Consider the following 24854-nt stretch of genomic DNA (forward strand, 5'->3'; position numbering starts at 1 on the left):
TGAACTCAACCCTGTGTTTGTGTGTTGGCCGCTGATGATGTGGCCAGTGGCACGTGGGGAGGCAGTGGCCCAGAGCCACGAGTGGCCGCTCGGAAGGTCCAGGGAGGTGTTGCTGTGGGATGGGGCTGATGTGGAGCGGAGCTGGTGCACTACAAACCCTACAGAATGGGGTAGGAGCATCAAACAGAGTGCTGTTGGCCATCAGAGCTTTGTGTTGGAGGTACAAAATGAACTGTGTTAAGCACAGACAGCCTGGCAGTGCTTTAGGGGTCTAAAGGGGTTCTTACAGCTGTGGGGCAAAGGTCACTCCTACTTATGATCCTGTGGGAATCTCAAATTTGAATTAATGATAGTGTCTGGTTCAGGTAGAAATGCTGCCTGCTGCAAGGAGCTCAGTTTACCATTGGATGCGAGGAGAGGTTTGAGCCTGGACAGTAAGGTTGGTCAATAGTTCATAGCCATTTTGAAAGGTGGACCAAGGCATCCCTAGAGCAGTTTGATACGACGTCTGCTGGGAAGCTGGTTAATGTCGGTTAAGGTTCCCTGGTTTTTAACAATGTGTAATTTGTAACTTTTAGAAGTGGTTTTACATAACTAAACTGAACCAGGAAGCTTCTGAAACTGTAGTTGTAGACCTCAGTGAAGCTTGGAGTTTTCAGCTGTGGGATTGCCTGCCTCATTGCTCCCAGCTGGGAGGATTCCAGACCTTGGTTCCAGTCAGATGAGATCTGGGAACAATCTCCTCTGAATGCCTTTACCTTTGGCTGGGACAGCATTGTACCCACGGCTGTGTTGGTGGGACAGCAGTTAGGGAGTAGTGAAAATAAATTGTGCATGGAACGTGAGGTTTCTTGTCAAGTCAAATGGGGCAGGTTTAAAGAAAGTTGAGTCTAAATTTAAAGAGTGGCAGAAGCAAGCAGGAAAGCTGAATCATCTTGGTAAAGGTAAGCTTTCAACTGATTTTTGCTGTAGCCATGTTATCTGATTGTGTTTAAGTAAGTCATTGAATATGCAGGTGTAGCTCTTGTAATAGAATTCCCTTCGTTAGTGCTTGGATGTAGTGTCGTGTCGTGGGTTTCTGTAGGTATAAAGGAGTCTGTGCATATCTGAGAGCAAAGTGAAGCTTCTCCTGCACTCCCATCCTCTGCCTGGGTCAGCCATGACAGACATCTTCCCCTGCTCCTGGGATCCCGCACAGACTGAGGTGTCCATTCTGTCACCTGTGCTCATGGGAGCTTCCTGTCTGGACTACCAAATCACACTTGGAGATCTGAGCTAGGAAACTGTTTTTAATCTGAGGTGTAAATTCATTCATTCCTGATACGTATATGCACAGAAGGTAGGAGTTTGTTAGGGTGTTGGAACATGACAGTCCCCAAACTCTGTCAGCTCTTGCCATGCTCAGTGACATACTACTGAGTCCCCAGTAACCTTGTCCATGATCTGATACTGTGTCTGGAATGTCCCAAAGCTGGCTCAGACAAGTAGGAAGAGTGCCTTTGACTCAAACCACTGCTGAGCAACGTGTCACAGCAAACTCCCAGTGGCCTCTTGGTGTCTTTGTGCTGTGAGTGCTGAGCTTAACTTGGAAGTTGAGGACTTGATGAAAGTCAGTTTTTCAGTTTGCTCACCGTTATTGCTTTAAAAAGCAGGCTGCTGCCATTTCTTTTTTATTTTCTTGCATCCTTAATTTAAATAGCAAGAGTGTTTACACCCACTTATTAATTTTCCTGATGTCTTAATTAAAATTAGTTTCTTTAAGTTCAGAAGCCCCCAGGTGTTCTAGTGGCTTACTCTTCTGAGCACTGTACTGCCCAATGGTCTTGTTTTTAATCAGGTGTAATTGTAGTAGCCATTCCAGGCTCCTCAGTTTAAAGTGTGTGAATTTGTTTAGGAAGCTCATTGCCATGCTGGTGTGGGGGTTCCTGATGCACAGCCTTTTGGAATGTCCTGCAGATCAAAAATACATGATCTAAAACTGACTTGTTCCCATAATTTCACTGCTGTGTGAAAAGGAAGAAGGTATGGCCCTAAGATGGAGGCACAGTGTTTGAGCTCCGAGGTGCTCTTTGACCCTGCAGCTACCTCCTGCTAGTAGTCTGATCAAGGTCTCACTCTGCTGTGTCTCCTTGCCCTTTGTTTCATTTCCCAACATATCACTATTCCTTCACACTCCGAGCGGGACTAGAGAGAGGATGAACTGTGACACGTTGCTGTTCTTTAAGTGAAATTGCATTTCGGTGGTTGGAAAAGTCTCAGAATAGTTTAGGTGCTGAATAATCCCATAGTTTCTTGGCTAAGTCAAGCCCTGCTTGAAAGATTTCCCTTCCAGAAACCAAAAGTGCAGTTGTGTGGCGTTTGAGAAGTTAATTTTTAAAACAGGCTTTGCTGGAGTGTGATACAGGCTGACTGCATAGAAGTGATTTGTGGTGAAGCCAGGATCTTTGCCATGGGAACAGTAATTATGGCTTCAGGCAGTGGGCCAAGAATGTTGTGAGGAAATTCCAGTCCCCTCCTATGGCTTTAGTTAGAGGCTGCAACAAGCTGGCTCTTGTGGCCTCCCTGTCAGGCGTGAGCACACATGGGAACCACATGTTGGTGGCAGGGGACAGGCATGGCAGTGGCTGTTGGGCAGCATCGGGTCACCTGGGTGTGCCAAACAGCTCCATCTCACCTGAGAGTGCTGCATGCTGCTTTATGCACCTGAGTCTTCAAGTCATACATCTGTTAATAAAATGATTTCAGAAAATACTGGATTTAAACCTCAGGCCTGCTTTGACTTCAATCTGTGATATTAAAAAAAAAAAAAAAAAAAAAAAAAGGAGAATAGTTAATACAAGTGAACTCACTCAACTGCACATTTTTGAGCTGTAGGGATGGACTCTGGTCTCTAAAATCTGCTCCAGGTACTGTCAGACTGGAAAATGCAGGTGTGCTGGTGCCGCATTTGTTGTCCTCTCACACCAGCAAGAAGAGGAACTGTTATTTAATTACACATTCCCCATGGCTCTGGTACAACTCTTTGAAGCTTCCTGTGATAACACATTAAATGCTGTGCTTTGCTGGGCCAGTGTTTGAGCCGCCCCATTTGTGGTGCTGCCTCTGCACGGCTGCAGTTCAGGTGCAGTTGTGCTGCCTGGAGGGTTCCTGCTAAAGCTGTGTGTTCCACTGGCCCCCTGACAGATGGGGCAGAAATGTCCTTCCATGAGTTCTGTGTTCCTGGGGTGACTCATCCAGTGCTATTTCTCCCTGATAGGATTTCTGTTGAGCTTTGCCAAGGCCTCTCTGCTCCATGGCAATGACTTGAAAACTCAAGGTTGACGAGTAGTTAAGTTTCAGCTTGGGAGCGGTGGATCATAAAGCCTGGGCGTGTGCTGCCCTACCGAGCCAGCATGACTGCATTACTGCAGCACTTGGAGTTTAGGAATTTTGGGCTATTTAAACTGGCCACACCTTTTATTTGCTCAAAGGGCAGGTTTGTTTCGAAAGGGTGTCTCCATAGTAGCAAAGACCGAGAAAGAAAGTTAGGAGGGGCTGATGGATGAGTGGGTTCAGGATCTGGCTTTGCTGGGAGGCTGGTGTGTGCCTGGGCTCTGATACAGCTCATTGCCAAAGCACACAGGGTGAGCAGGTGCAGCACAAGAGGGTCTGGCAGCTTTTGGGAACTCCAGGGTCTGTCTACAGCCTCTAGAAATGGTGCTGGCACTTGCAGCAGTACCATGGAGGAAACTGCTGTGCTCTGACCATCTCACCCAGCTTCAAAGGGGCCAGGAGTGTGTGTGTGCCCAGTGTGCCACTGGGGATCCCAGTGGGGAGCTTCCCATTGGCTGCTTTGTCGAGATATCGGCCTCAATCTTGTCCAGGCAAGAGGGAGGCTGTAACAGTTTTAAAAGCCTGAAGTGGCAGGGACTGGTGTTGGCTGAGCAGAGTGTGGGTTGAAAATAAGTGTCCCCTGTGCCTGCCAGATAGGCTGATGGCTCTGCCACAGATCTACTGTGCCCATGGAATATGCTGACTGATGGGTTGGACTTAATTTGATAATTGCTGTATGTGTTCTTTTGTTTCAATTGGTACATCAGCCATGAGCAATTTGGTGAACTATATTGATCCCAACTGCTTTGGTTCTGATCATATGAAAAGTTGTGTGTCCAGTGCGTGGGTGACACCAAAGTGGGAGCAGCATCACACTGTGGAATCTTGAACTTGCTTTGTGTTGGCCTTAACTTCCCAGCTTCCTGGAGACTGTTGGGGATGCAGGTGTGTGTGTGTTCTTCAGAAGTGTTTCACAAAAAAAGTTGACTCATGGTTTGTTTGTGACCCAAATTGGAATGTTTTTCACACTATAAGTGACTAAAGAGTGCTGGAGGCAGGAGAGGGGAATAGAGGGGAAACATAAGTGAGCTGTGCTGCACATGAGTCTGGTGGAAGGCAAGGAAAACTGGCATCCTTCCTAGTAGTTTAAATTTAGTTCCATTCTTGAATCTTGAATCTCTCAGCAAAAAATTTTGGAATGTAACATGAGTGTGATGGTGATGTCATCAGACTGGATTTCTCTTAATAGTTTCTTCACAGAGATTTGAGCTGTGAACTGAAGGATCAGAGCATTCCTGCGTCCCTCTGGGACTGACCTTGGACAGCCCCTGATGAGCCACTTGCTCCTCCTGTGCTCAGAGGCATTTTCTTCCCTCTTTGATCAGAGCAGAGGGTTTTTGTGAGCTCAATGGTCTGAGTAATTTTTTTTGAAAATAATTACAGTGGTCTTTTATTGGCTCTACAATATTATTCCTAATGTAGGGAAAGTGAAGAGCAACTATGCCCACGTGCTCTGGCTTCTTGCAGGACAAATTTCCTTTGATTTCTTTACAGGGAGGGTTTTCAGGTGCTGCTGTTCCCTGCTTTGCTTTCTCTAAGTGCCTGTTAGCTTATGGCCTGCTTGCCTCCAAAATCCACCTTTTCCCTCTCAAAGTTCTGCTATCCCAAGTCTGTCATAGCAGTGTGAGATGCTCCACACCCAGAGGCAGTCCTGCTGTTCCATAGGGTTTCTTCAGTGAGCCACGGAGACAAACAGCTTTTTGTAGATCTTGAGCTTGACCAGCCTGTGGTTTCTGGCCTTTTCAGTCGTTGTCCCCTTCCTTCCTATGTGCTCTTTTTCCTTTTGCTTTAATTTTTATTTCTACCTGAAAGTTGATTAATACCATGTTTGATTAGAAATGAATTTTTTTTATAGTGGCTTAGTTTGTGTTTGTTTCTAGCCTTTTGCACAGGCAGGATGCAGTTGTCTTACTGTAATCCATTTAAAATAAGTGCTGGATCTTAAGTAGATGAAGGATTATATAGGGCAGCTGGGAATTTCTGCAGCACTTCTAGGTGTGCTGATAGAAGCTGAGACAATCTCTGGCCTCATTCCAATGTATTGTAAGCCAGGTAAAATCTTACTGGCAGTGAGGCAGTATGCAGTGTATGTGAATGAACTGTTGCTTTTTAAGCTGTGAAAGCCTGGACAGACTAAAAATTCTTAGGCTTTACTTTTTAAAACTTTAAGGCAAGGCTTAGAGTTTGGGGCATGGTCAAAAATACAATTAGGGGAGATATAAAATGTTAAGCTGTACCTTGCAGCAGCCTGCCTCTCCCTGAGTCTGAAAAGAGAATGAGAGAATTGTTGGCAGCAGGGCTGCCTGGAGCACGGTGTGTGATTAAATTAGTGCAGCTTGGGCAAGGGGCCTTCTGTAGCCAGGAGCATCAGGCCAGAGGAGGCTGCTGGCATGGAAACCCATCCCAGCGGGGTTTCCCTGGTGCCAGTGTGCTGCTGACTGGGGATTTGGGTGGTGGAAACAGCCCTACCCTGCTCTAGGTAGGATCTGGCCGTGTAACTCCAGAAGTGGTGGTTGTTTTCAGTCAACAGGAAGAGGAGATTTGTTAGTTCAAATGAGGAATTTGATGTGCTGCGAGTGCACTGTGGCTTCTGTTAATCTCGTCATAAAAATACCAGCTGTGAAAGAATGGCTGAACAGAAATGTCAGTGTAATTAATGCCTCTCTGAGCAGGGATGGGAACTGGGGGTTGGAGAATTGTGTCTTGAAGTGCAGCTGGGCCTCCCGGAACGACTCAGAGAATGCAACAGGGAGAGAAGCAGTGCTGTGAGTGGATATGGGTGAGCATCAGGCACCCCCACAGCCCTTGGCTGGGTTTGTTCCATTTTGAACCTAAATTAAATTATATACAACTTCAGTATCAGTAGCTTTTCTACTGTCTTTCCCAGTATAATTCAAAATACCCTGTGGGTGCATTGTTGGTGAGAAACTCTTCTAAACCTGTTCAACCGACCAGGCTCGCTTTGGTTCCTCTGCCTCTGCTGAATTGGGTATTTCATATGAAACATTTGAATTTATACCATGGTTTTAAAGAAACTCTTCAGTGTTTCTAACATGTACAGAAAGAAAAAACAGAAAAGAGTCTGAAAAGAGGCTGGTGATCCCTGCAGTGTAAGAGCAGAGAGCTGATGGAGGCTTCTCAATGCTCATTACTGTGGGCATGGTCTTAGAAAACTGGGTTTCAATTTGCCTCGAGTTTGGCCGTTCCAAAAAAGCAACTATTTCCTGTGGTTATCTGATACCAGCACCAACACAACGGAGGAAGAACACCCGCAGATGAAAAGCCGTGGTTTGTGCAGCCTCCTTGTGCTGGGTGTTGGAGTCCTAGAAACGTAGAATTTCCCCTAGGAACTGGGGACTGGCCTGTGCAGCATGGGCATGGCAGCAGAGGGTGACCACTGGGGCTCCTTGGGGCACTGGGGCTGCTTCTTTCACACTTCAGCAGCCACTCCTGCACTGGGCGACGTGGGGAATGACTTTGGTGTGACTGTACTACGTGTACTGTCTGTAAACATCCTTGTGTAGAGAAAAGACTTAGGAATAACTGCCCTTTTCCAACCATGGCAGTCTTTCCTCCTTGTTTGCATGCACTCCCAGCTGGGAAGCTTACAAATTGACTGCTGCTGCTTTTGATGTTGAACAATCATCCCCCCTCTGCCTCCCGGCTCTGGTCGCAGTGGGCAGCACAGGCTGTCTCCAAGATAAGAGGCGAGTGGATTGGAAATTACTCTCCTTAAAGAAACATGGATGTGTGGAGCCTGGCTGCAGCGACATCCCTGTCATCCCTGCCTGCAAGGAAGTTTTCAAATATGCAAGAAATGATTATTTTAAACAAGCCATTAGGAAAGCTAAATTCCTTCCATAGTGGTATAAATGCTTGTTTTTCCAATTTATAATTTCCTAGTGTTGCCTCCATGAGAGCCAAATTCTCCCAGCATTTCCGTGATGGATTGGAGGAGCTGCCCACTGTGGTGGCACAGACACACCAATATGTACTGGAAGAGCTGAAGTTCTGGATATATGCAGAATTTTGCAAGTTGATATTTAAGAAGATATTTTAAAACATTCAAGTCCCGTTAAAGCCTGATGCAAAGGCTTTCATAAAGCCAGGAATGCCTGATTATGTGGGTAGGGCTGTGCTTTGGTGAGTGATTCTTGTCAGTAGCTGCCAGGTGTATCTCAGGCCATGGCACAGAAAGCCATACCTGGAGTGGCAGCAGCAGTGCAGGCACAGGAGTGTTCCAACAACAAACTGGAGGATTTTTTTTCTAGCCTTGGAATTATGCCTTAATTTGAGTCATCAAAGGATGGGATCACAGTCTAATAGCCTCCCAGCCCAGCTTGCCTCTTACTGCACTCAGGAATCGAAGTGCTAATTAGAACAGCTGTTAAAAGGCCCAATCCTAATGACTGTGCCCTGTGAGGAGGAGGAGGCCGAGGCCAGAGCCTCGGTGGGAGCTGGTCAGCGCTTGCAGGTGACCAACAGCAACTCCTGAACCGTGGTTTGGAACCTGGCCTAATTCTCATCTTCGGGACATCAAAGTCCTTGAAGCCTCTTTGAAGAGCTGGCAGTGAGTAGTCAAACGAGAAATTCAAGATTTGAGGGGTAAAGAAAGAAACCCAAACCATGTGTCTGTAGCTGGGTGTTCTGGGGCTCTCAGTGACCTACTTTCCCAGTCTGTCTGCTGGGGGAGTGCACAAAGCTTTTGTTGTTGCACGGCTCCTGTTTCTGCAGGTGCCACCAGATACAGGGCGTGTGGAAGATAAGGGTTTCTGGTGCCATGGTGTGGAGCGGGGTATGTTTCCACTGAGGTGGGTGGGAGCTGCCAGGGCAGGGATGAGCTCGGAGCTTTTTTTCTATTGATAAAAGCCTTTTTTAGTGCGGTGTCTCTGCAGAAGAGTAGTGTAAAAAACTATGAGAAAGTGCTCTTGTGTGGCAGATCTGTGGGTATCATGTTTGCTCACAGTTTACAATGGAATTTGAAGTCTTCCGTGTAATTTACTTGAAATTAAGCTATGCTGATTGTAAGATGTGTACACAAGTATAGATTGTGCTAAGAAGTCATTCATAGGCATGTTTGCTTTTGTCTTAGTTGTGTTTTTTTGTACCTACTACTTGGGTTATACTGGTCCTGGTCAGTTGAGGTGATTTAGGTGACTTTAGAGGGAATGCTGTAACAGAAAATAACCTTCTACCAGATCAAGGTGCTCCAAGCCCTGTCCATCCTGGGCATGAGCACTTCCAGGAATGGGGCACAAAATACACAGCTTTGATTCATAACTGCCAAGTCATTCCCAGCAGTTTGGGCAGCTTCAGAGTGAAAATTGTGTGGGATGGGAGTAGTCAGAAACCTGTTTTGCCACATGTGACAGGAGAAGGTCCTTGTTGGTGCACACTGCTGCATATAGTGACTTCACACAACTCAGCAACACTCCATCCCTGAGATCCCTAATGCTGAGCTGAAAAGAGATACTGGATACTGCTGCTCCATTACCAAACTGGATCTGGCTGATATTTAATTCATGGAGGTGAGCTTCACTGCCCACTGTCAGTATGTTTTCACTTACACTTGTGTTCAAGTTTACACTTGTTCCTCTCCAGCTTTCTCAGTTGTTCTGCTTTAGGAGTGCCTGGATAGAATTGAGTAAAATGCTGTCTATTTACCTGTCGTCTCTTCTCTTCCAGCGGGCAGCTGAGGAGCTTTTCTCTCCTTGCGTTACTACTAACGGACCCTTTATCATGAGCAGCAACTCTCCTTCTGCAGGTAATATTGCATGGAAGCAAGCACAGCAATTTATAAGTACTGCAAGGAGGACTGGATTTTCCTTCTTAGTCATAATTTTAAAATCTCTTCATTTTTAGTACTTACTAGGCCTTTAGTGGGATGGTGCTGAATAATCATAATAAACGTCTGCCAACAACACTAGGCCAGGTGGAAAGGAATAAAGCACCAATCTGGGGTTAGTGGCTCAGACCTGCACTAAAAATATGGGTCTGTAGGTGTGTGCTTCACACTAACTAGGAAATGGCCACTGGAGGATTGATTCCATTGCAGTGGCATTTGGCTGTGTCACTCCCATCATGTAATTTGGGGAAAAAAAGAGTAAAACCATGTGTCTTCAGTCTCAAGTTAGCTTAGACTATGGAATTTCTCTGTAATAGTGCAGTAACTGGCTGGGGTGCAGAGTTGGTTTGTCAGCAGTAGGAAATGTGTGCTTCTTCTTCCAGACCCTTTTCATCAGCAGTAACTTTTGCTTCTTACAGCTAATGGAAACGACAGCAAAAAGTTCAAAGGTGATAACAGAAGTGCTGGGATCCCATCCCGAGTAATCCACGTCCGCAAGCTCCCCAGTGACGTCACAGAGGCAGAGGTCATTTCTTTGGGCTTACCTTTTGGCAAGGTCACCAATCTTCTGATGTTGAAAGGAAAAAACCAGGTATTTTCTCCATAACTGAAAGCATGGATTGTGTTAAAGGCTCGATAAGTTTGTCATCAGGAAACCAGCTCCAAGTTGTTTAAACAACTGCCATGTGTTACGAGTCAATAACTTCTGCATATTCTTATTTTACTTTTCTGTGATTATCCCATGAGCTGTAGAAAATACCATTTTCAGGCTGCAGAAGGAGCTGAGTCCATAATTACAGGTTGTCACTTATAATTAGCGTTAGGCCTGGTTTGGAAATTGCAGGCCAGGGATTATTTGAACAGCAGTGCCATGAGTTGGCCTTTTTCACTCAGACTTGCTTGACAGCTGAGTTACCACTGTGTAACGTGGCATATTGAGGACACCTTTACAGTTCTAGTAAATGAGCTAGGTATGGCTGAAATACTCTTGGGTAATGCAGGAGGTGTGCACTAATTTGGTAACTAAAATTGTCTTGCAAATTAAGGAGTAAAAAAGCAAGCCAACTTTAATCATTGCTTAAAATAATGTCTTTAATCTTAATTATGAAAAGGTGCCTCTGATATATTGCGTGGTGTGATTATATGCAAGTGCTTACTGCAGTGACTTGCTACAATCCCTTATGTTTCTCTTCTGAGGAAGAGAAGCCCCTAAGGGTGTGGAGCAGTGAGGGGGCTTCCTGCCCTGGAAAGAAATGAAGAGTCTGGATTGCTGCTCTATTTTTCTGTTCTTGCAGGCACATCTAAGTACACATAGCATGGAGATCTTAGGGTGAGATTGAAGCATTGCATTAAATCACTCAGGGAAGATCCTGATTTGTTCTACTTATAGTATATATGTCCTATATATTTTTGATTTTTAAACAGTTCTGTGTACAAAAACACATGTGTAAATGCAGTTGTGAAAACCCAATCCCAAACCTCTGCTGGAGGTTCGGGGTGACCTGGTGCTGTCCTGGTGTGACGTGTCCGTGTTGGGTTTCACTTCCCAGGCTTTCATAGAGATGAACACAGAGGAGACAGCCAACACCATGGTGAACTACTACACCACAGTCACTCCGGTGCTCCGGAGCCAGCCCATCTACATCCAGTTCTCCAACCACAAGGAGCTGAAGACAGACAACTCTCCAAACCAAGCAGTCAGTTTGTTCTCTGCATTTTTATTCCAGGGAGGGGGGACACACAGCTAGAGCTCTGCTGCTGGCTTGAGATCCATGGACTTGAGTAACACCTAGTGCTTTAGGATGTTTGTTTCTAATGCTTAAAAGATTTCTAACAAGTGCAGCCCTAATGGGGCTGAACTCAGCTGTGGTAAAGCACAGCCTGGTGCTGGGTAGGTGCAGCTTTGAGGTTGCAGCACCTGAACCCAGCAGGTCTCAAGGCTCTTTAGCCCTCAAGGGTCTCTGCACAACATGTTCTGCAGGGGGGAAAAGTTTTAGCTCAGCCCTTTTTGGCAACCTTTTATGACAGGAACACTGGAAAGAAATTCAAGTGTTGTGGCTCTTTGTCAGGGGTGGTTGCTAGTACATCCGCTTTGTCTGGTCTCACTTTTCAAGCTGACTCTGATCAGTGCTGTGCAGATAGAATGCTGCTGTTGGGTGCCTCCTCACAGGTGGATCACGAGTGTTCTCTGTGTTAGGGGGATCTGCAGAACCCCCAGGCACTTCTCAACTTATGTGAGAAGTTGGCAAATGTGCATCAATCTTTCAGTCTTGTCAGCTTGTCTAGGATTCTGGGGATGGATTCAGAAGAGCCTTCTTTTTCCCTTTTTCTAAACAATGGGATAATTTTACTGCATCAGTTTATGCTGAGCAAGGTTCTGCCATAGCATAGTTACTGCATGGTTGATTTATTTTTGCCTTGCCCTTACTGGTTAGGGTGGTCTTTATTGACCCTGTCTCAAACGTGCCCCAGCCCTTGGAGCAGCACGTTGCTGTTCTGCTCACTGCTGAGTCCAGCAGGCCGTTTGCAGAGAGGGAACTCAGGGAGAGCTGACTGTGTGTGTTTTTTGGAAGCAGAAGTGTGGGTCTAACAGCTGGTTTTTTGGTCCTGCAGCGTGCCCAAGCAGCTCTGCAAGCCGTGACCCAGGTGCAGGCCGGGGCTGTGGCGCTGGCCGCCACGGCTGCGGCCGTCGATGCAGGGATGGCGATGGCTGGCCAGAGCCCTGTCCTGAGGATCATTGTGGAGAATCTCTTCTACCCTGTCACTCTAGATGTTCTGCACCAGGTAAAATGCTTTGCTGCAACTGCTTGAAGATTGTCCTGAAGGAAGTGATGTGTTGCTGTAGTTGCAAAGTCTGTGATTTGTGTTTGTACAATGCAAGTTCTGAACAGAACTGTCAGGCTTCTCTGGAGACCATACACCTGCAGGAGATGCTGCTGGTTTTGGTCTCCCAGTCTTGCATGATTTTAATTTCTAGATATTTGAGTCCTGATCCACTTTATTGGATCAGTTACAGTTCTTCAGATTATCTTTAGATTTTAGGAAAAGTAGCTGCTGCTCATCCTTGTGCTGAGGCCTGGGAAACAAATACAGTGTCCAGGAGCTATTTAGACAGTGGCCATTTTGGAAAGTTCCCTCTGTCTGCTGTGATTGCTTAATGTTATCTTCGTGTTTAAAATGCAAGCTTGGCTGCATTTAAGAATTCCTGAAATTCCTGGAAGAGGTCAAGTTCATGAAGGTGTTTGTGAATCTTCCTGTTTAATAACCCAGAATAAACAAACTGTGCTTAGGGAGCAGTTCAGTCACTGATGTGTTCTAAACTGATGCCATGATGCCAGTCAAGCAGTGCCCACAGTGTGGTTTAAAACCTTCAGTTGGAAGCTGACAGGCTGAAGGGATGATTTTGTTTCTCCTTGTAATAAGAGATAAATATGAAATTATCTTACTGGAAATGTGATAACGAGATACACATAAATTATCTTGCAGATCTTTTCCAAATTTGGTACAGTTTTGAAAATCATCACATTCACGAAGAATCACCAGTTTCAGGCCCTGTTGCAATATGCTGACCCCATGAGTTCTCAGCATGCCAAACTGGTGAGTGCTGCATACCTGGATTACTCTGACTTCAGTTTGTGTTGTTTAATCCAAGCTCAGGGTGGGTATCTGGGTGGGCTGACACCAGCATTAACCCAAGGACAGTATGAGTGGGAGGGAATTGCTCCCATATGTGACTTGGAGGCTGCCAGAGGGGCTGAACGAAGCAGAGGTGTCTCTACATGACGTATCTGTTCTCAGGTGGGGCCATGAGCTGTCCTAACACCTTGTCTCTCCAGAGAGCAATTGCTATGAGCTTGATCTGAATGCATTTGGGTGAGGACTGGTTTTGTTTCCTCACAGTCTCTGGATGGACAGAACATCTACAACGCCTGCTGCACGCTGCGCATCGACTTCTCCAAGCTCACAAGTCTCAATGTAAAATACAATAATGAGAAGAGCAGAGACTACACCCGCCCAGACCTGCCCTCTGGGGACGGCCAGCCCACTCTGGACCAGACCGTGGCAGCTGCTTTTGGTGAGCGTTCAGGAAGTGGGAACAGGACAAAGCCAACTGGTGTGTGTGTGTGTGTGATGCTGAACCTCTCCTACCTGCACCCCTCTGCTTCTTCTCATTCTGCACTGTGCTCTGAGAAGTGCTTATTGGGCCTTGTCCTTGCAAACACCACCTGGGCTCAGCTCTTTCTGAGGGATATTTTTCCAAAGGTGCCTTATCTTGCACTGACTGTTTCTGTCTGCGTGCACACCCTTTGCATATGTTTTATAGCATATCTGGAAGTTAGGTCAAGTTATAGTTATAATTTAGGCCAAATGCTGCTAAGTGTTATTTCTCTGTTAGATTGTTAAGGTTAACTCTAAATTTAGGTATAAGTCAAGTTAAAGTGCTGTTAAGTTTAAGTTGAGGCCACATTCCTTTCATCATTGTTTATACTGTTTTTACACACACACATACCTAGATAGACTTAATTTAATTTCTGTTTTGATTTTGCCTAGATTTTGTTTGGTTTTGTTGTTGCTTGCTTTCCCTTGTTGTGCCTTAGTTGTTCTTTGTAATCTTGCCAACAAATCTTGCCAATTGTTGTGCTTTGTAGCTTAATATTAAATATGACTTTTGCTTTTACCCTTGATTTTTTTGGCAATCTCAAGCATGGTTGCTCAGGACAGTGAGTCAGGAGAAGGGAGGGGATTGTCATCCTGGTGTATTTGGTCAAAATTTTGGAATAGAGTGTAACTAAGGCCAAGCATTTGAGGATCAGGTTAATGCAAAATCCCGTGTCAGTCCCAGTGGTCACTGCCTCTGGTGCCACCTGGTGTTTGCCCAGAAATTGTTTTGGTGGTCTCTGGAAGTCCATTGTTACACGAGAGGCATTTTTGAATTGCTGTTTGTATTTTGAGGTTTAGCTTTCAACTAAATGCTTCTGGTGAAGGACAGATCAAGACATTTTGCAAAGTTTAAGGGAGGCTAAGGTTAGATATTAGGAAAAAGTTCTTCACCCAGAGGGTGGCTGGGCACTGAACAGGCTTCCCGGGGCAGTGGTCACAACACCAAGCCTGACAGAGTTGGAGAAGCATTTGAACAACCCTCCAAGGCACATGGTGGGATTGTTGGGTCTGTCCTCTGTAGGGCCAGGATCTGGACTTGATAATGCTTATTGGTCTCTTCCAATTCAGAATATGATGTAATTCTGTGAAGTTTAGAGTTCCCCTGTTGTTGACCATCTTTTTATGATGTGTGTCTTTCCCAGGTGCCCCAGGAATAATCTCTCCTCCATATGCTGGAGCTGGCTTTCCTCCTACTTTTGCCATTCCTCAGGCTACAGGTACTGTATTTCGTAAGTTGGAATTCTATGTAGGTTTTCAGTTGCTGAAACATCTTCATGTTTTAAAGCAAAGTACTGATATTTTTGTTTGGGTTAGCTGTGTAAATTCTAAATGCTGGGATTTGGACATAGAAGGGACTGGTGATCAAGTACACCACCTCAGCTAGGAATGCTGGGCAGCTGCAGCACCTCTGGGCAATATCCTGGTGAAGGGAAGAAAATACGTTAAAGCAAGATGGGAGAGACAATAAAGGCAGACTTTGAAATAATATGGGGAGATTGTGAGGAGATATAAGTTCTTGTACTTTGAATTTCATCTTGTCATTGCAGAGGTTGGGACCTCTATTTGACAGCTGTAAATGTGGTCAGAAGCAACAAATCTGTCAATTTTTTTCTTAAATATTTTGAGAAAGCTGGTATTTAATCATAACACTGATTCCATCTGCTGGGACAGTTGCACTTCAAAGTTCACAGCTCATGCTGTAGGTAACAGATCGTTGCTGCTTGCAGAAGCAGCCGAGTCTGAAAACTGGAGGTGCTGAACATGCTTGCAGAAGTGCCAGCCTAAACAAGCCTTGCTGGGGTTCTCAGCATTCCAAGCCGTGTTGACTTTCTGGGAACATGATGGAATTTCCCTGCTTATGACAAACAAGCACAGAGTGGGCTGTTGGTGCGTTGCTGTTTTGGTAGCATCCAGCCCTGCTGAGGATACAAGCTGCTTTGGGGAGTAATCCATAGAATTGACCACTAGCAGTTGTTTCTTGAGCTCTAAAGCTCGTGCCCTGGAAGGGCCAGTACAGGAGGTGCCAGCTGGTACAGGGAGCTGTCTAGGCATGCCTGTAAATCCAGCTGCAGTGGTTCCCAGTCAGGAGAGCTGGATGATGGTGGCACAGGGGGTTACCTGGTGGTTGCATGCGTGGTGAGAGCACATTGTGCATGCCCTGGTTGGACGGACCCTCCCCACGCCCTGTGTGTGACACCTGCCCTGCACAGCAGAGCTGAGGCTTTGTGCTCATCCGCTGCTTGCCAAACACGCACCAGAGTGCTGAGGTACCTGCTCAGCACCAGGCACTGCAAGAGCAAATCCTGTTAGAAACCAGAACATTTCCTGCAGCACCAGAAGTGGAGGCTCCTGTTGCCCTTAGGATTACATGGGCACTGTTGGGAATGATGACTTGCATGGTTCAGAAAGTGTGCTGTTCTCCCTTCTGGTGCAGCAAATACACTAGAGTACATGCTGTTAATTCTTTACTGGTTAATATTCTTTAATTTCCAGGCCTGACAGTTCCAAGTGTTCCTGGAGCTCTAGCTCCTTTGGCTATTCCAGCAGCAGCTGCGGCGGCTGCAGCAGGACGGATTGCCATTCCCGGCCTGTCTGGGACAGGGCACTCCGTGCTGCTGGTTAGCAATCTGATCCCAGAGGTTAGTGCAGTCCTAACTTTACTTTTTTTTTCTCCTTCCTCTTATCTCTGCTTTCACTTTCTGAGCACAGATTGGGCTGAAATTCATTGAAAGTGAAATCCTGCTGTATCCAAAGGAAGCGGCACTGCTAGAGCAGCCGCTGCCGTGCTCTGACAGCCCCAGGTGCAGGGCAGAGCAGTACTCTAGTTGCTGAAGGGAAATGAGAAAGTCCATCTCAGATTGAAATTGCTCTTCCTTGGTTCAAAGCCAAGGATGCTGCCTGCCTGCTCTTGTCCCCAGAGACTACATTGCCTGTCCCTTCATCCCTCTTCTGTGTGGAGTCTCCCCACCATTCCCATGGAATAGTGTCATTTGGGTCACAGAATAGCCATGTCCATTCCTTTTCCTTGGCATGTTGTAGTTTTTATTGCATTAATTCAGAACTACAGAGAGGCTTTATGCTGACCTTTGCTCTTTCTATGTAGTGTCTGGATCCCTGCTAGCTTTACCTTGTACCTGTGCAGTATTTCCTCTGCCATGTGCTTGCACATTTCCCCCTTCCAGAATTCCTGGAAGTTTTTCCTTAGCTATAAACCCCTTAACAGCTCACAGTTTACATTTTCAATTCTACTTAACTGAGTGAATTGAAATATTTGGGTTTCTCTAAAAATAAATAATAGGTAATATTTGAACAAAAACCTTGTTTAATGAAAGACAGCACCATAAGGGAATTGGATATGGGGGGCTTGGATTTTCCTTCAGTCAGCCCCTGGATCTGGTTGGATTGAAAGTGTAGAACCTCTGGTGTTCAGCAGAGTGATGGGGCTCTGCTGAGGAGCTGTAACTGGTGGGACTGTGCACACACGTTAATATCACTTTGCAAAGCTGTAAAACTTACCAGTGATGGCAGAGTCACCACAAAACCTCTTTGGATCAAAGGGGAAGCCTGGATGTTGATGAATTATCAAAATGTTTAACTCTTAATGAGATCAACCAATTGGATCATATTTCAGACTGCTCTTACCTGTCATTGCTGTTCTCTCCAGGGCATGAAATAACAGCAGGGGCTGTGGAACAGTTTTGGGATTTGCTGCTCGTGCTGCCTGGAAACTGCTCTGCCATTCCAGGGTCTCTCATCTCTGGCTTGTTCCACCATAAGTCCTGATAATTGCAGGCATCATTATTCCTGACCAGTGTGATGTTTCCAAGTGTGTACTCCCAGGATGCTGTTGAGTGCCTGGATGGCAGTGACAGGACAAGGGGCTGTGCTGCACCTCTCAGATTTCTCACAGCTCTGTTTAGGCAGGAGCAAGCAGTTATTTCATGTCCTGTGGTTTTTTTGAGGAGCTCTTCACTCTCCATCCAGCTTGTCTTTGGGCTAGAGAGACTTTGGGTCTTGGACTGAAGCTGTGAACTAACAGACGTGAAACTTTTTCCACTGCCTGTATAATCAGTGTTGTAGAAACTTACCTGTGCCACAACCAGTTAGTAAAGAGACAGTATTGCCTGGATTGACTGCTCTGCTATGGGGTTTTCCTGAGGGGGCATCATGGGAGCTGAAATGAATCCATTTTTACTTCCACAAGAGTGGGGGCAGTCCACACATCTCAGTATGTGGTGACCCAGTATTTTGGGTTTCTGCACGGTGAGGTCAGGCCATGGAGCAGGAAGGGAACAGTCCTCTACAAACCAGGTACCAGCTCCTTTATCTGGGTGCTTCCAGCAGACCTTGGAGTAGAATTTGTGACAGTAAAGCTGCCCATCCATATGATCTGTTCATTTAAAGCAGTGATTGGTATCCAAGGTGGATGTTTCTTGTTTCTTTCTAGCCAAGTATTATGGCATGGATTGCTTCCTGCAGTTCCTGACCCCAAAGCAGCAAATGAAGCTGTTTGTGACTTGGTCTATGAAGTCATTAATTGTAGAAAGAGAAAATATTTTTAGTCAAATTTTAGGGAATGCCATTGCAATTGAATTGGTTATTGCACCCTGGGAAAGTCACTCCGGGGGGATACTGTCTCTTACTCCTTTGTATATCTGAAGTAAAAGTGCCTTTTCTTTATCATTGTGTTCCACTAGGTAAAACCTATTAACTGTTTCTGTAAGCAAGTTATTGTATGTAGAATTCTATAAATCTGACTGATGGAACACTACATATTCCTTATGTATTTACTGACCTGTGTTTTTTGCTACTTTTTTCTTTTCTCCCCATCCCTGAATTTTTTTTCTTCCCCCGATCCGGAATTTCTTTGCCAACTGACTGCACGGTACTTCTGCTTCCTGTTGTTGCTTGAAACAAAAAATAAAAAACATTCCCCTTCCAAAAAAAAAAATAAAACAAAAAAAATAAAACAAACCCTGCTCTTCGGAAACCAACCTGCCCTTCAATATTAACCATCTTGAAAACTTCATCATCCATCAACCAATTTCGCCATTTCCTGCGGGGACTCTGCCCTTCCTCGTTGTGGACGATTTGTGCAACCTCGCTCTCCCCTTCGATTCCTTACCTCTTCCCTGTCCCTCCGCTGCCTTGCTCTGCTGTTCTCTAAAGAGAGTTACACCCCAATGCCTCTTTATTCTTTTCGGTATGTTATTATTCACACTTTTTATTACCTTGTTTTTCATTTATTTGAGATTACTTTTTGATACTTCAGAAATGTACAGTTTGCAGTTTGCCTTTTTTTTTTTTTTTTTCTTTTTTTTAAATTTTTTTTTTTGGATGCATAATTTTGGTTTTACATTGTTTACTTAGTTTGCTGTTTAATTTAGTTTGCCTTTGGTTTTGGTTCAGTTCTGCATGGGTTATTGCTTTGCATGTCTTTGATAAGAGTTTTAAATTGTGAGAGCATGCGAAATTGTCCAGTCTTCTGGCAGTAAGATTTTTGGCTTTTTGCTGAAACCCAATGTCTTTTCTTTAATGTATTGTTCCATTATTATTCTGCTATATAAGAATTCTGTTAATTAGAGCAGAATATGTAGCCATGGTTGGAATGAGATCAGTTCTGGTTGGGAATGGATGTTTTTGCTGTTGGATTGATTAGCTGATGTTAAGTTGAATTAGATTTTTTGTTTCCTTACCTAAGACTGTTCTTGTTTCCTCCCTCTTTGAAGGAGTCTATGGCGATGTGCAGAGGGTGAAGATTTTATTTAAAAAGAAAGATAATGCCCTGGTTCAGATGGCCGATGGGAATCAGGCCCAGCTTGGTAAGCTTGGCAGGGTCAGACTCTGGGCAGTTAGGGACAAAACAGGTAGTTAAAACTTTAATATTGGCACTTTATTCTCTTCCAGCAGAAGACCCAAATGTATCCATGCCTTGTGGGGTGTGGCTGTGGGGCAGCTCTGGGGCTGGGGTGGCTCGTGGATGAGACAGGGAAAGTAGGCAAAGAACACAGTGAGGCAGAGGGACCCCACAGGGTGTGGTGCCTGCGAGGGCAGTGAAATTCTGGCCTTGAATTCATGTCTGGACAAAACTGAAGGACCCTGCAGTCAGGCCTGTCCTCCCCTTGCAGCCATGAGCCACTTGAATGGGCAGAAGCTCCACGGGAAGCCGATCCGTATCACGCTGTCCAAGCACCAGACAGTGCAGATGCCCCGTGAGAATCAGGAGGACCACGGCCTGACCAAGGACTTTGGGACTTCTCCTCTACATCGTTTCAAGAAACCAGGCTCCAAAAATTTCCAAAATATCTTTCCCCCTTCTGCCACTCTTCATCTGTCCAATATTCCGTAAGTATCTGCTGGGAGAGTTCCTGTTTGGCTGTGTATTGAAGTGTTTGCAGCCTCGGTGTGAGGGCAGTTCTGCATTGCTGTCAGGAGAGCTCACCCAGCTCCCTGTTCCAATTGTCTTGTCATGTCAAGAGGCTACTGGTAGGGAATTCAGAAAAGTCTCTGATGGGAATTAGTTTTTTGAGATTACCTTGGTCTATCAATGTCTGTTTGACTGGGAAAACTTTTTGTTTCAGGCCTTCAGTAACTGAAGAAGACCTTAAGTTGTTATTTTCAAGCAATGGTGGGATGGTCAAAGGATTCAAATTCTTCCAGTAAGTGTTTTGTGTTATGTCCTCTCCTTACTCTGGGCTTTTTGTATGGGAAGGGTGGAAGTAGTTGGTTCCAGTCAAAGGCTCAAAGGTAAGCAGAATCCTTACTAACAGTGTTTGACTCTGGAATAAAGAATTCTTGGGTTGAGCACTGAGTGAGCAGTAGGGCTGCGTGTGCCTGGCACAGAGATACTCCTCTAAAGAGTGAGTGTGCTGCAGGTACCTGGGGGGTTAATTCTCTGCTGCATGGGAGAATTTGGATCAAGTTGCAGAAAGTCCTGCAATGGAACTGAACATGCCTGAAACTTGTGTCTTGTCAGGAAGGACCGTAAAATGGCTCTGATCCAGATGGGCTCTGTGGAAGAAGCCATTCAGTCCCTCATTGACCTCCACAATCATGACCTGGGGGAGAACCATCACCTGCGTGTGTCCTTCTCCAAGTCCACCATTTAGAGCTTGGGAAGGCCTGAGTAAAAATGGACTTGACTTAAAACCTCTGGGGTTCAGCCTTGACCTTGAAAGGCTGGACACCAGGGTTTCAACTTCCATCATTCCAGAAAAAAAAAAAAGCCACTTTAAGAATGCAGCTGAAGTGACCTTAAAAGACCAGAGATTTTATTTTTTTAAAGAGAAATCAGTTTACCGGTTTTTAAAAAAAAAAAAAAGAAAATTAATTCCTCTTGCTAACCTTGCGGTGATGGGTAACAATCTTGACTGTTCCAATAAAAATCACAAGTTCACGTTTACACTGTGGAACCTGCTCTGGGAAATTCCCCTCCCCTCCTGCTCCTCCTCCCCCAAAAAGCAGATCCCAACAAGTTTTATCAGGTTTCACATTGATGCCTTTTTTAAGTTCTTTACCCATTCATGCCTTGAAAGACCTAAAACCACTGTGTGAATTCACTGTAGCGCCTTGGAGTCAGGATTGTGGTGACCAGGAGCTCCCAACCTGCCCAGCACAACACTCGGTTGCGTTGATCCCACCTTACCTGTGCACCTGCTGTCCTGTGCCTTAAACCTTCTACTTCTTTGGGGAAAACATCTGAGCTGCAGGGAGGGGATGGGCAGAGCTGAGGGGGGGAGCGGCTCTGGCTGACGATCAGTCGGGGGAGCTGGCAGAGTGGATAAAGGAAATTTTGGGCTGTGACTCGGGGCAGTCGTTCCCCGCTGCCCCGTGTGTGTCCCAAATCTCCACATGTGCCCTGTGCCGCTTCCCAGTCTGCTCGTGGGTCATTGCCACCTGCAAACTCAGGTGGGAGTTACCTGAGAGCCTTTGTGGCTGAGCAAAGGTCTGGGTGGGGGAGCGTTCCCAAGGCCAAATCACATTCCAGTGTCAGGAGCGAGCCCGCAGGCTCTGCCCTTGCAGAGCATTGGCGAGGGACAAAAGAGCCGCTGTGGGACACTTGTGAAAATGAATCAGAGTCTGTCAAAATTGTGTGTGTATATACCTAAATGCTTGGCTAGGATTTGGAGAATCCTTGGATACCCCACAATTAGAAAGGTGCCTGCAAGAGGTACCTTTGTGCCCCTAATTGGAGATTAACGAGGCTGCTGTAGCTCCGCCATCGTTCTTAGAGCATGTCTTCAGCATTTGAGCTTTTGTTTGAATCCTTGTATTATACTTTGATGCTGTTGCTGTCCTCTGTGCCTAGCAATATTTCCAGTTGACCAAATATTCTAATCTCTTTATATGCAAAAGAAATAGTTTTAAGTACCTTTTATAGAATGATAAGATGGTATAAACGTAATCTAAATTTACTCCTTTGTGGTATTACCCGTGTATACTGTACTTTATTTTCTTTGTTTTGTAATTGAAGCTGTAGGGCAGGAGTAGTTTCCAGGCTGAGGTCGTGGCTGAGGATGAGCAGAGCCGAGGGTGAGAGAGAATGAGCACAAACAGCTCGGGAATGGAAGGAAAAGGACCCAGGCTAAAGATTTTTTTACCTTTTGAACCTATAAGCCCAGATGTTGTTCTAGGAAGGGAATTTATTAAAAGTAGAATGCAGCAGATCAGTTTTTCCCAATGATACAACCATTTTTATTATTTTTTCTGGCTTACAACTCTTTCCCGGGCCATTCTGCCTTCTATTCCGTGTGATCCGATGTTGCCTTACATTTCCCTCTAACCTGCAACCTGTTCGGATGCAAAATAACAAGAATCTTGTACTTTTTTTCAGGGTTTTTCTGCAAATTGTGGACCAAAGTTTGTTTTTTAATTGTCTTAGTGTTGCAAGTTCTGATTTCCTTGCTTGGTGTGGGAGCTCTTGACTTGCCTAGCACTGAGTGTTCGGAAAAGTCTTAACTTTCTGTAGTTCCTCCCTGGACTCTCAAGGATATGAATTATGCTGGAGAAGTGTGTGAGGTCCGAGTGAGGCTCCAGCTGGGGCTGTGGTGTGCTGGGTACCCCCGAGGAGGGCAAGACCCCTGGTGACAGCATCACCCCAGCTGCTTTTGGGTACCTCTAAATCTGGGTGAGCTGTGCTGGAGCCAGGGATCTGCCCCTGCAAAGCTCCTAGAAGCCCTTCCAGCATCCTGCAGGAGGGCACAGCTGGGGGGGTCTCTGTGGCTGTTGGTTTGTCCCCCTCCCTCCTAAAACACCCCCTCCTCCCACAGGGGACCCAGCCCACCCAGCCCCGTAGCACTGGGGTAACTGGTCAGTGCCCCCCATCACCCTCCCCAGCTCTGGGGAGGCTCCCGGGGCCGTGCCCTGGCCAGGACATTCTGGGTGTCCTGTGCAAATTGCAGATGGATTTGGGGTGACCAGGCCCCCAGCACAGCGGGTGCTCCCTTCGGATCCTGTGTTTGCATGTAAAGAATGTGAGTAACTAAGGGTGTACATATTTATAATTTTTTTATACCTGTTGTAAGACATGAGGGGCAGCAAAACCCAGTTTTTTATGGTGACCAGATGTATTGTATATTTTGATAACAGCAATTCCAGGTTCAGTATTGTGGAAGGTGGGTGGGGAGGGGAAGCGTACATACCATCAGAATTCCATTGCCTCTTTCAAAGAATGTTTGTAATGCAAAAAGAAATGAAATTAAAACTATTTTATAACAACCTTTGTACCTTTCTGTAGCTCCATTATTTCCTGTTGAGATTGTAGAAGCAGTTGGTGCCCAGTCTGTACTTGTGCTTTCAATAAATTCTTCTGTATCCTTCACTCCTGATCTTCCTCCTCTTTATTGTGCCTGTTTTGCTTCTGATTTTTCCTTCTCATGTAATTCCAGCTGCCTCATTTTATTTAACTTTGACTTTTCCCACACTCTGGGCTGGCAGTACGTGTCCCTGTCTCCGTGGAGCCGTGGGATGGGTCTGGCCCTGCAGCCCCTCGGTGCCAGGCTGGAGCCCCAAGGCCCGAGGCTGTCAGGCCCTCACTGATGCCCTGCCTGTGTCACACTCCAGCACTTTGTTACTTCATGTTCCTAAACTTTTCATACGTTCTGGCTAATATCCATGAAAAATAACCCACTTTGAGTCAAACCCTCCTCTCTGTAGTCCTGTGCTGTAGCTGTGGGGCTGGATGTGACATTCTCCATCCTGTGGGAGGAGATGCAATTCCCATCTCCATGAGCTGCCTGAGGAGCAGCTTCGTGCTTCTTTAGGGGTCTAGTTCTTACCTGTATGTTCAGTTCTGCTCAAACTCCTGTCCACGAGTGTGTGGAGACAATCCCCACCTTGAGCTGCTCTGGTGGCTGTGCTGGCCCCGTCCCTGTGGGCTGAGCTGGCATTAGGCTCCAGCATTATTCCACAGGCGTTTGCACAGCCCTCCGGCTCCAGGGTTACCGAGGGGGTCCTGCCGGAGGCGGGGATGCTGAAAGGGACCACTGTTGTTCCTTGAAAGGCTAATGGGATTTATAACAGCTGTCTCTGCCCGTGCCTGTGAACGCTGGGCCGAGGGGGTTGCGTGGCTGCCCCTCAGGAGTGAGCAGGAGCATCGCTTCGAGTTTAGTTCTGAGTTCTCTGGTGCCCAGCCCAGGCTTTGCATCCATGGCGGGCATCCCTGTGCCCTTCCCTGGCCCCTCGGACACCATCGGCTCCTGGCGCGGGTGAAAGATCCGACCGGGGTGGCTTCGCGGGGGTCTGGTCCTGCCCCGGCTCTGCTCTCCCATCCCACCCTTCCCAGCCTGGCCCCGGGACGGGCCGTGCCCCAGACACAGCAGAGCCCGTGTCGGGGGCTGCCTCCAGCACCCCGGGCCGCCTCTGACCGGGCGTCGTGTCCGGGCGCGGAGAGAACTGCCCGAAGCTGCCTTTAACGCTGACATGGGGAAAGTGGGGGCTCCGCACAAAAGGGCACTTCCAGCCCCTGCCCAGAGCCGGGGGAAGACGCTGCCTGCGGAGTGAGCACCCTAAAGCCTGGCCTTCCGCACGCCCTCAAACACCGCTGGGTGCAGAAAGGGAATGAGCTGCCAGCGGGAACTCCAAAGCAGGAACCCCAAATCGCAACGCGAGCCCCGGGGCGGGGCCGGGATCGAGGCTGAGCCCTTTGTGTGTCACAAAGCCGGGCCCTGCCCCTGGGGCTCACCGGGGAGACACGGGGACGTGCCGGGGGCTCCTGGCAGAGTGTCCCCAGCAGAAAAGGCGGGGACACCGGACACGTGTGGTGTCGAGGCAAAGTCCACACCGGAGCTGAGCTGGGGGCTGGCAGCCCTGCGCGGGGCCGGGGGGAGGATGAGGATGAGGATGAGGATGAGGGTGCTCCCTCCCGACCCCCCGGGTTCCCAAGTCCGGGGCTGCGGGAGCGGGTGCGGGGCTGGGGGATGCCCGAGCCTGCGAGAGCGATGCGGGGCTGTCAGTTGCCATGGAAACCGCTGGGTCA

The 24854-nt window shown here is 46.7% G+C and overlaps 1 protein-coding gene across 4 annotated transcripts in view; it reads left to right on the plus strand.

Annotated features, from left to right (window-relative positions):
- The window catches only part of PTBP1 (polypyrimidine tract binding protein 1), a 27830-nt gene extending 4632 nt beyond the window's left edge, over positions 1-23198 (plus strand). For 2 of the 4 annotated variants that reach the window (XM_083879738.1, XM_083879740.1), the window contains 13 exons: positions 9058-9136; positions 9637-9809; positions 10768-10914; positions 11831-12001; positions 12704-12814; positions 13118-13331; positions 14521-14595; positions 15872-16017; positions 18548-18581; positions 19108-19200; positions 19507-19723; positions 19960-20037; positions 20355-23198. In XM_083879738.1, coding sequence (XP_083735864.1) covers positions 9058-9136; positions 9637-9809; positions 10768-10914; positions 11831-12001; positions 12704-12814; positions 13118-13331; positions 14521-14595; positions 15872-16017; positions 18548-18581; positions 19108-19200; positions 19507-19723; positions 19960-20037; positions 20355-20487 — 1671 coding nt within the window. In that variant the 3' untranslated portion in view covers positions 20488-23198. Of the gene's footprint in view, positions 1-582; positions 945-9057; positions 9137-9636; positions 9810-10767; positions 10915-11830; positions 12002-12703; positions 12815-13117; positions 13332-14520; positions 14596-15871; positions 16018-18547; positions 18582-19107; positions 19201-19506; positions 19724-19959; positions 20038-20354 lie in introns of those variants that run through there. The other 2 variants (XM_083879741.1, XM_083879739.1) reach the window with 2 other exon arrangements.
- Positions 23199-24854: the final 1656 nt, after the last annotated feature.

This window comes from Zosterops lateralis (assembly GCF_965231275.1).
Source record: "Zosterops lateralis genome assembly, chromosome: 29".
Taxonomy (NCBI): Eukaryota; Metazoa; Chordata; class Aves; order Passeriformes; family Zosteropidae; genus Zosterops; species Zosterops lateralis.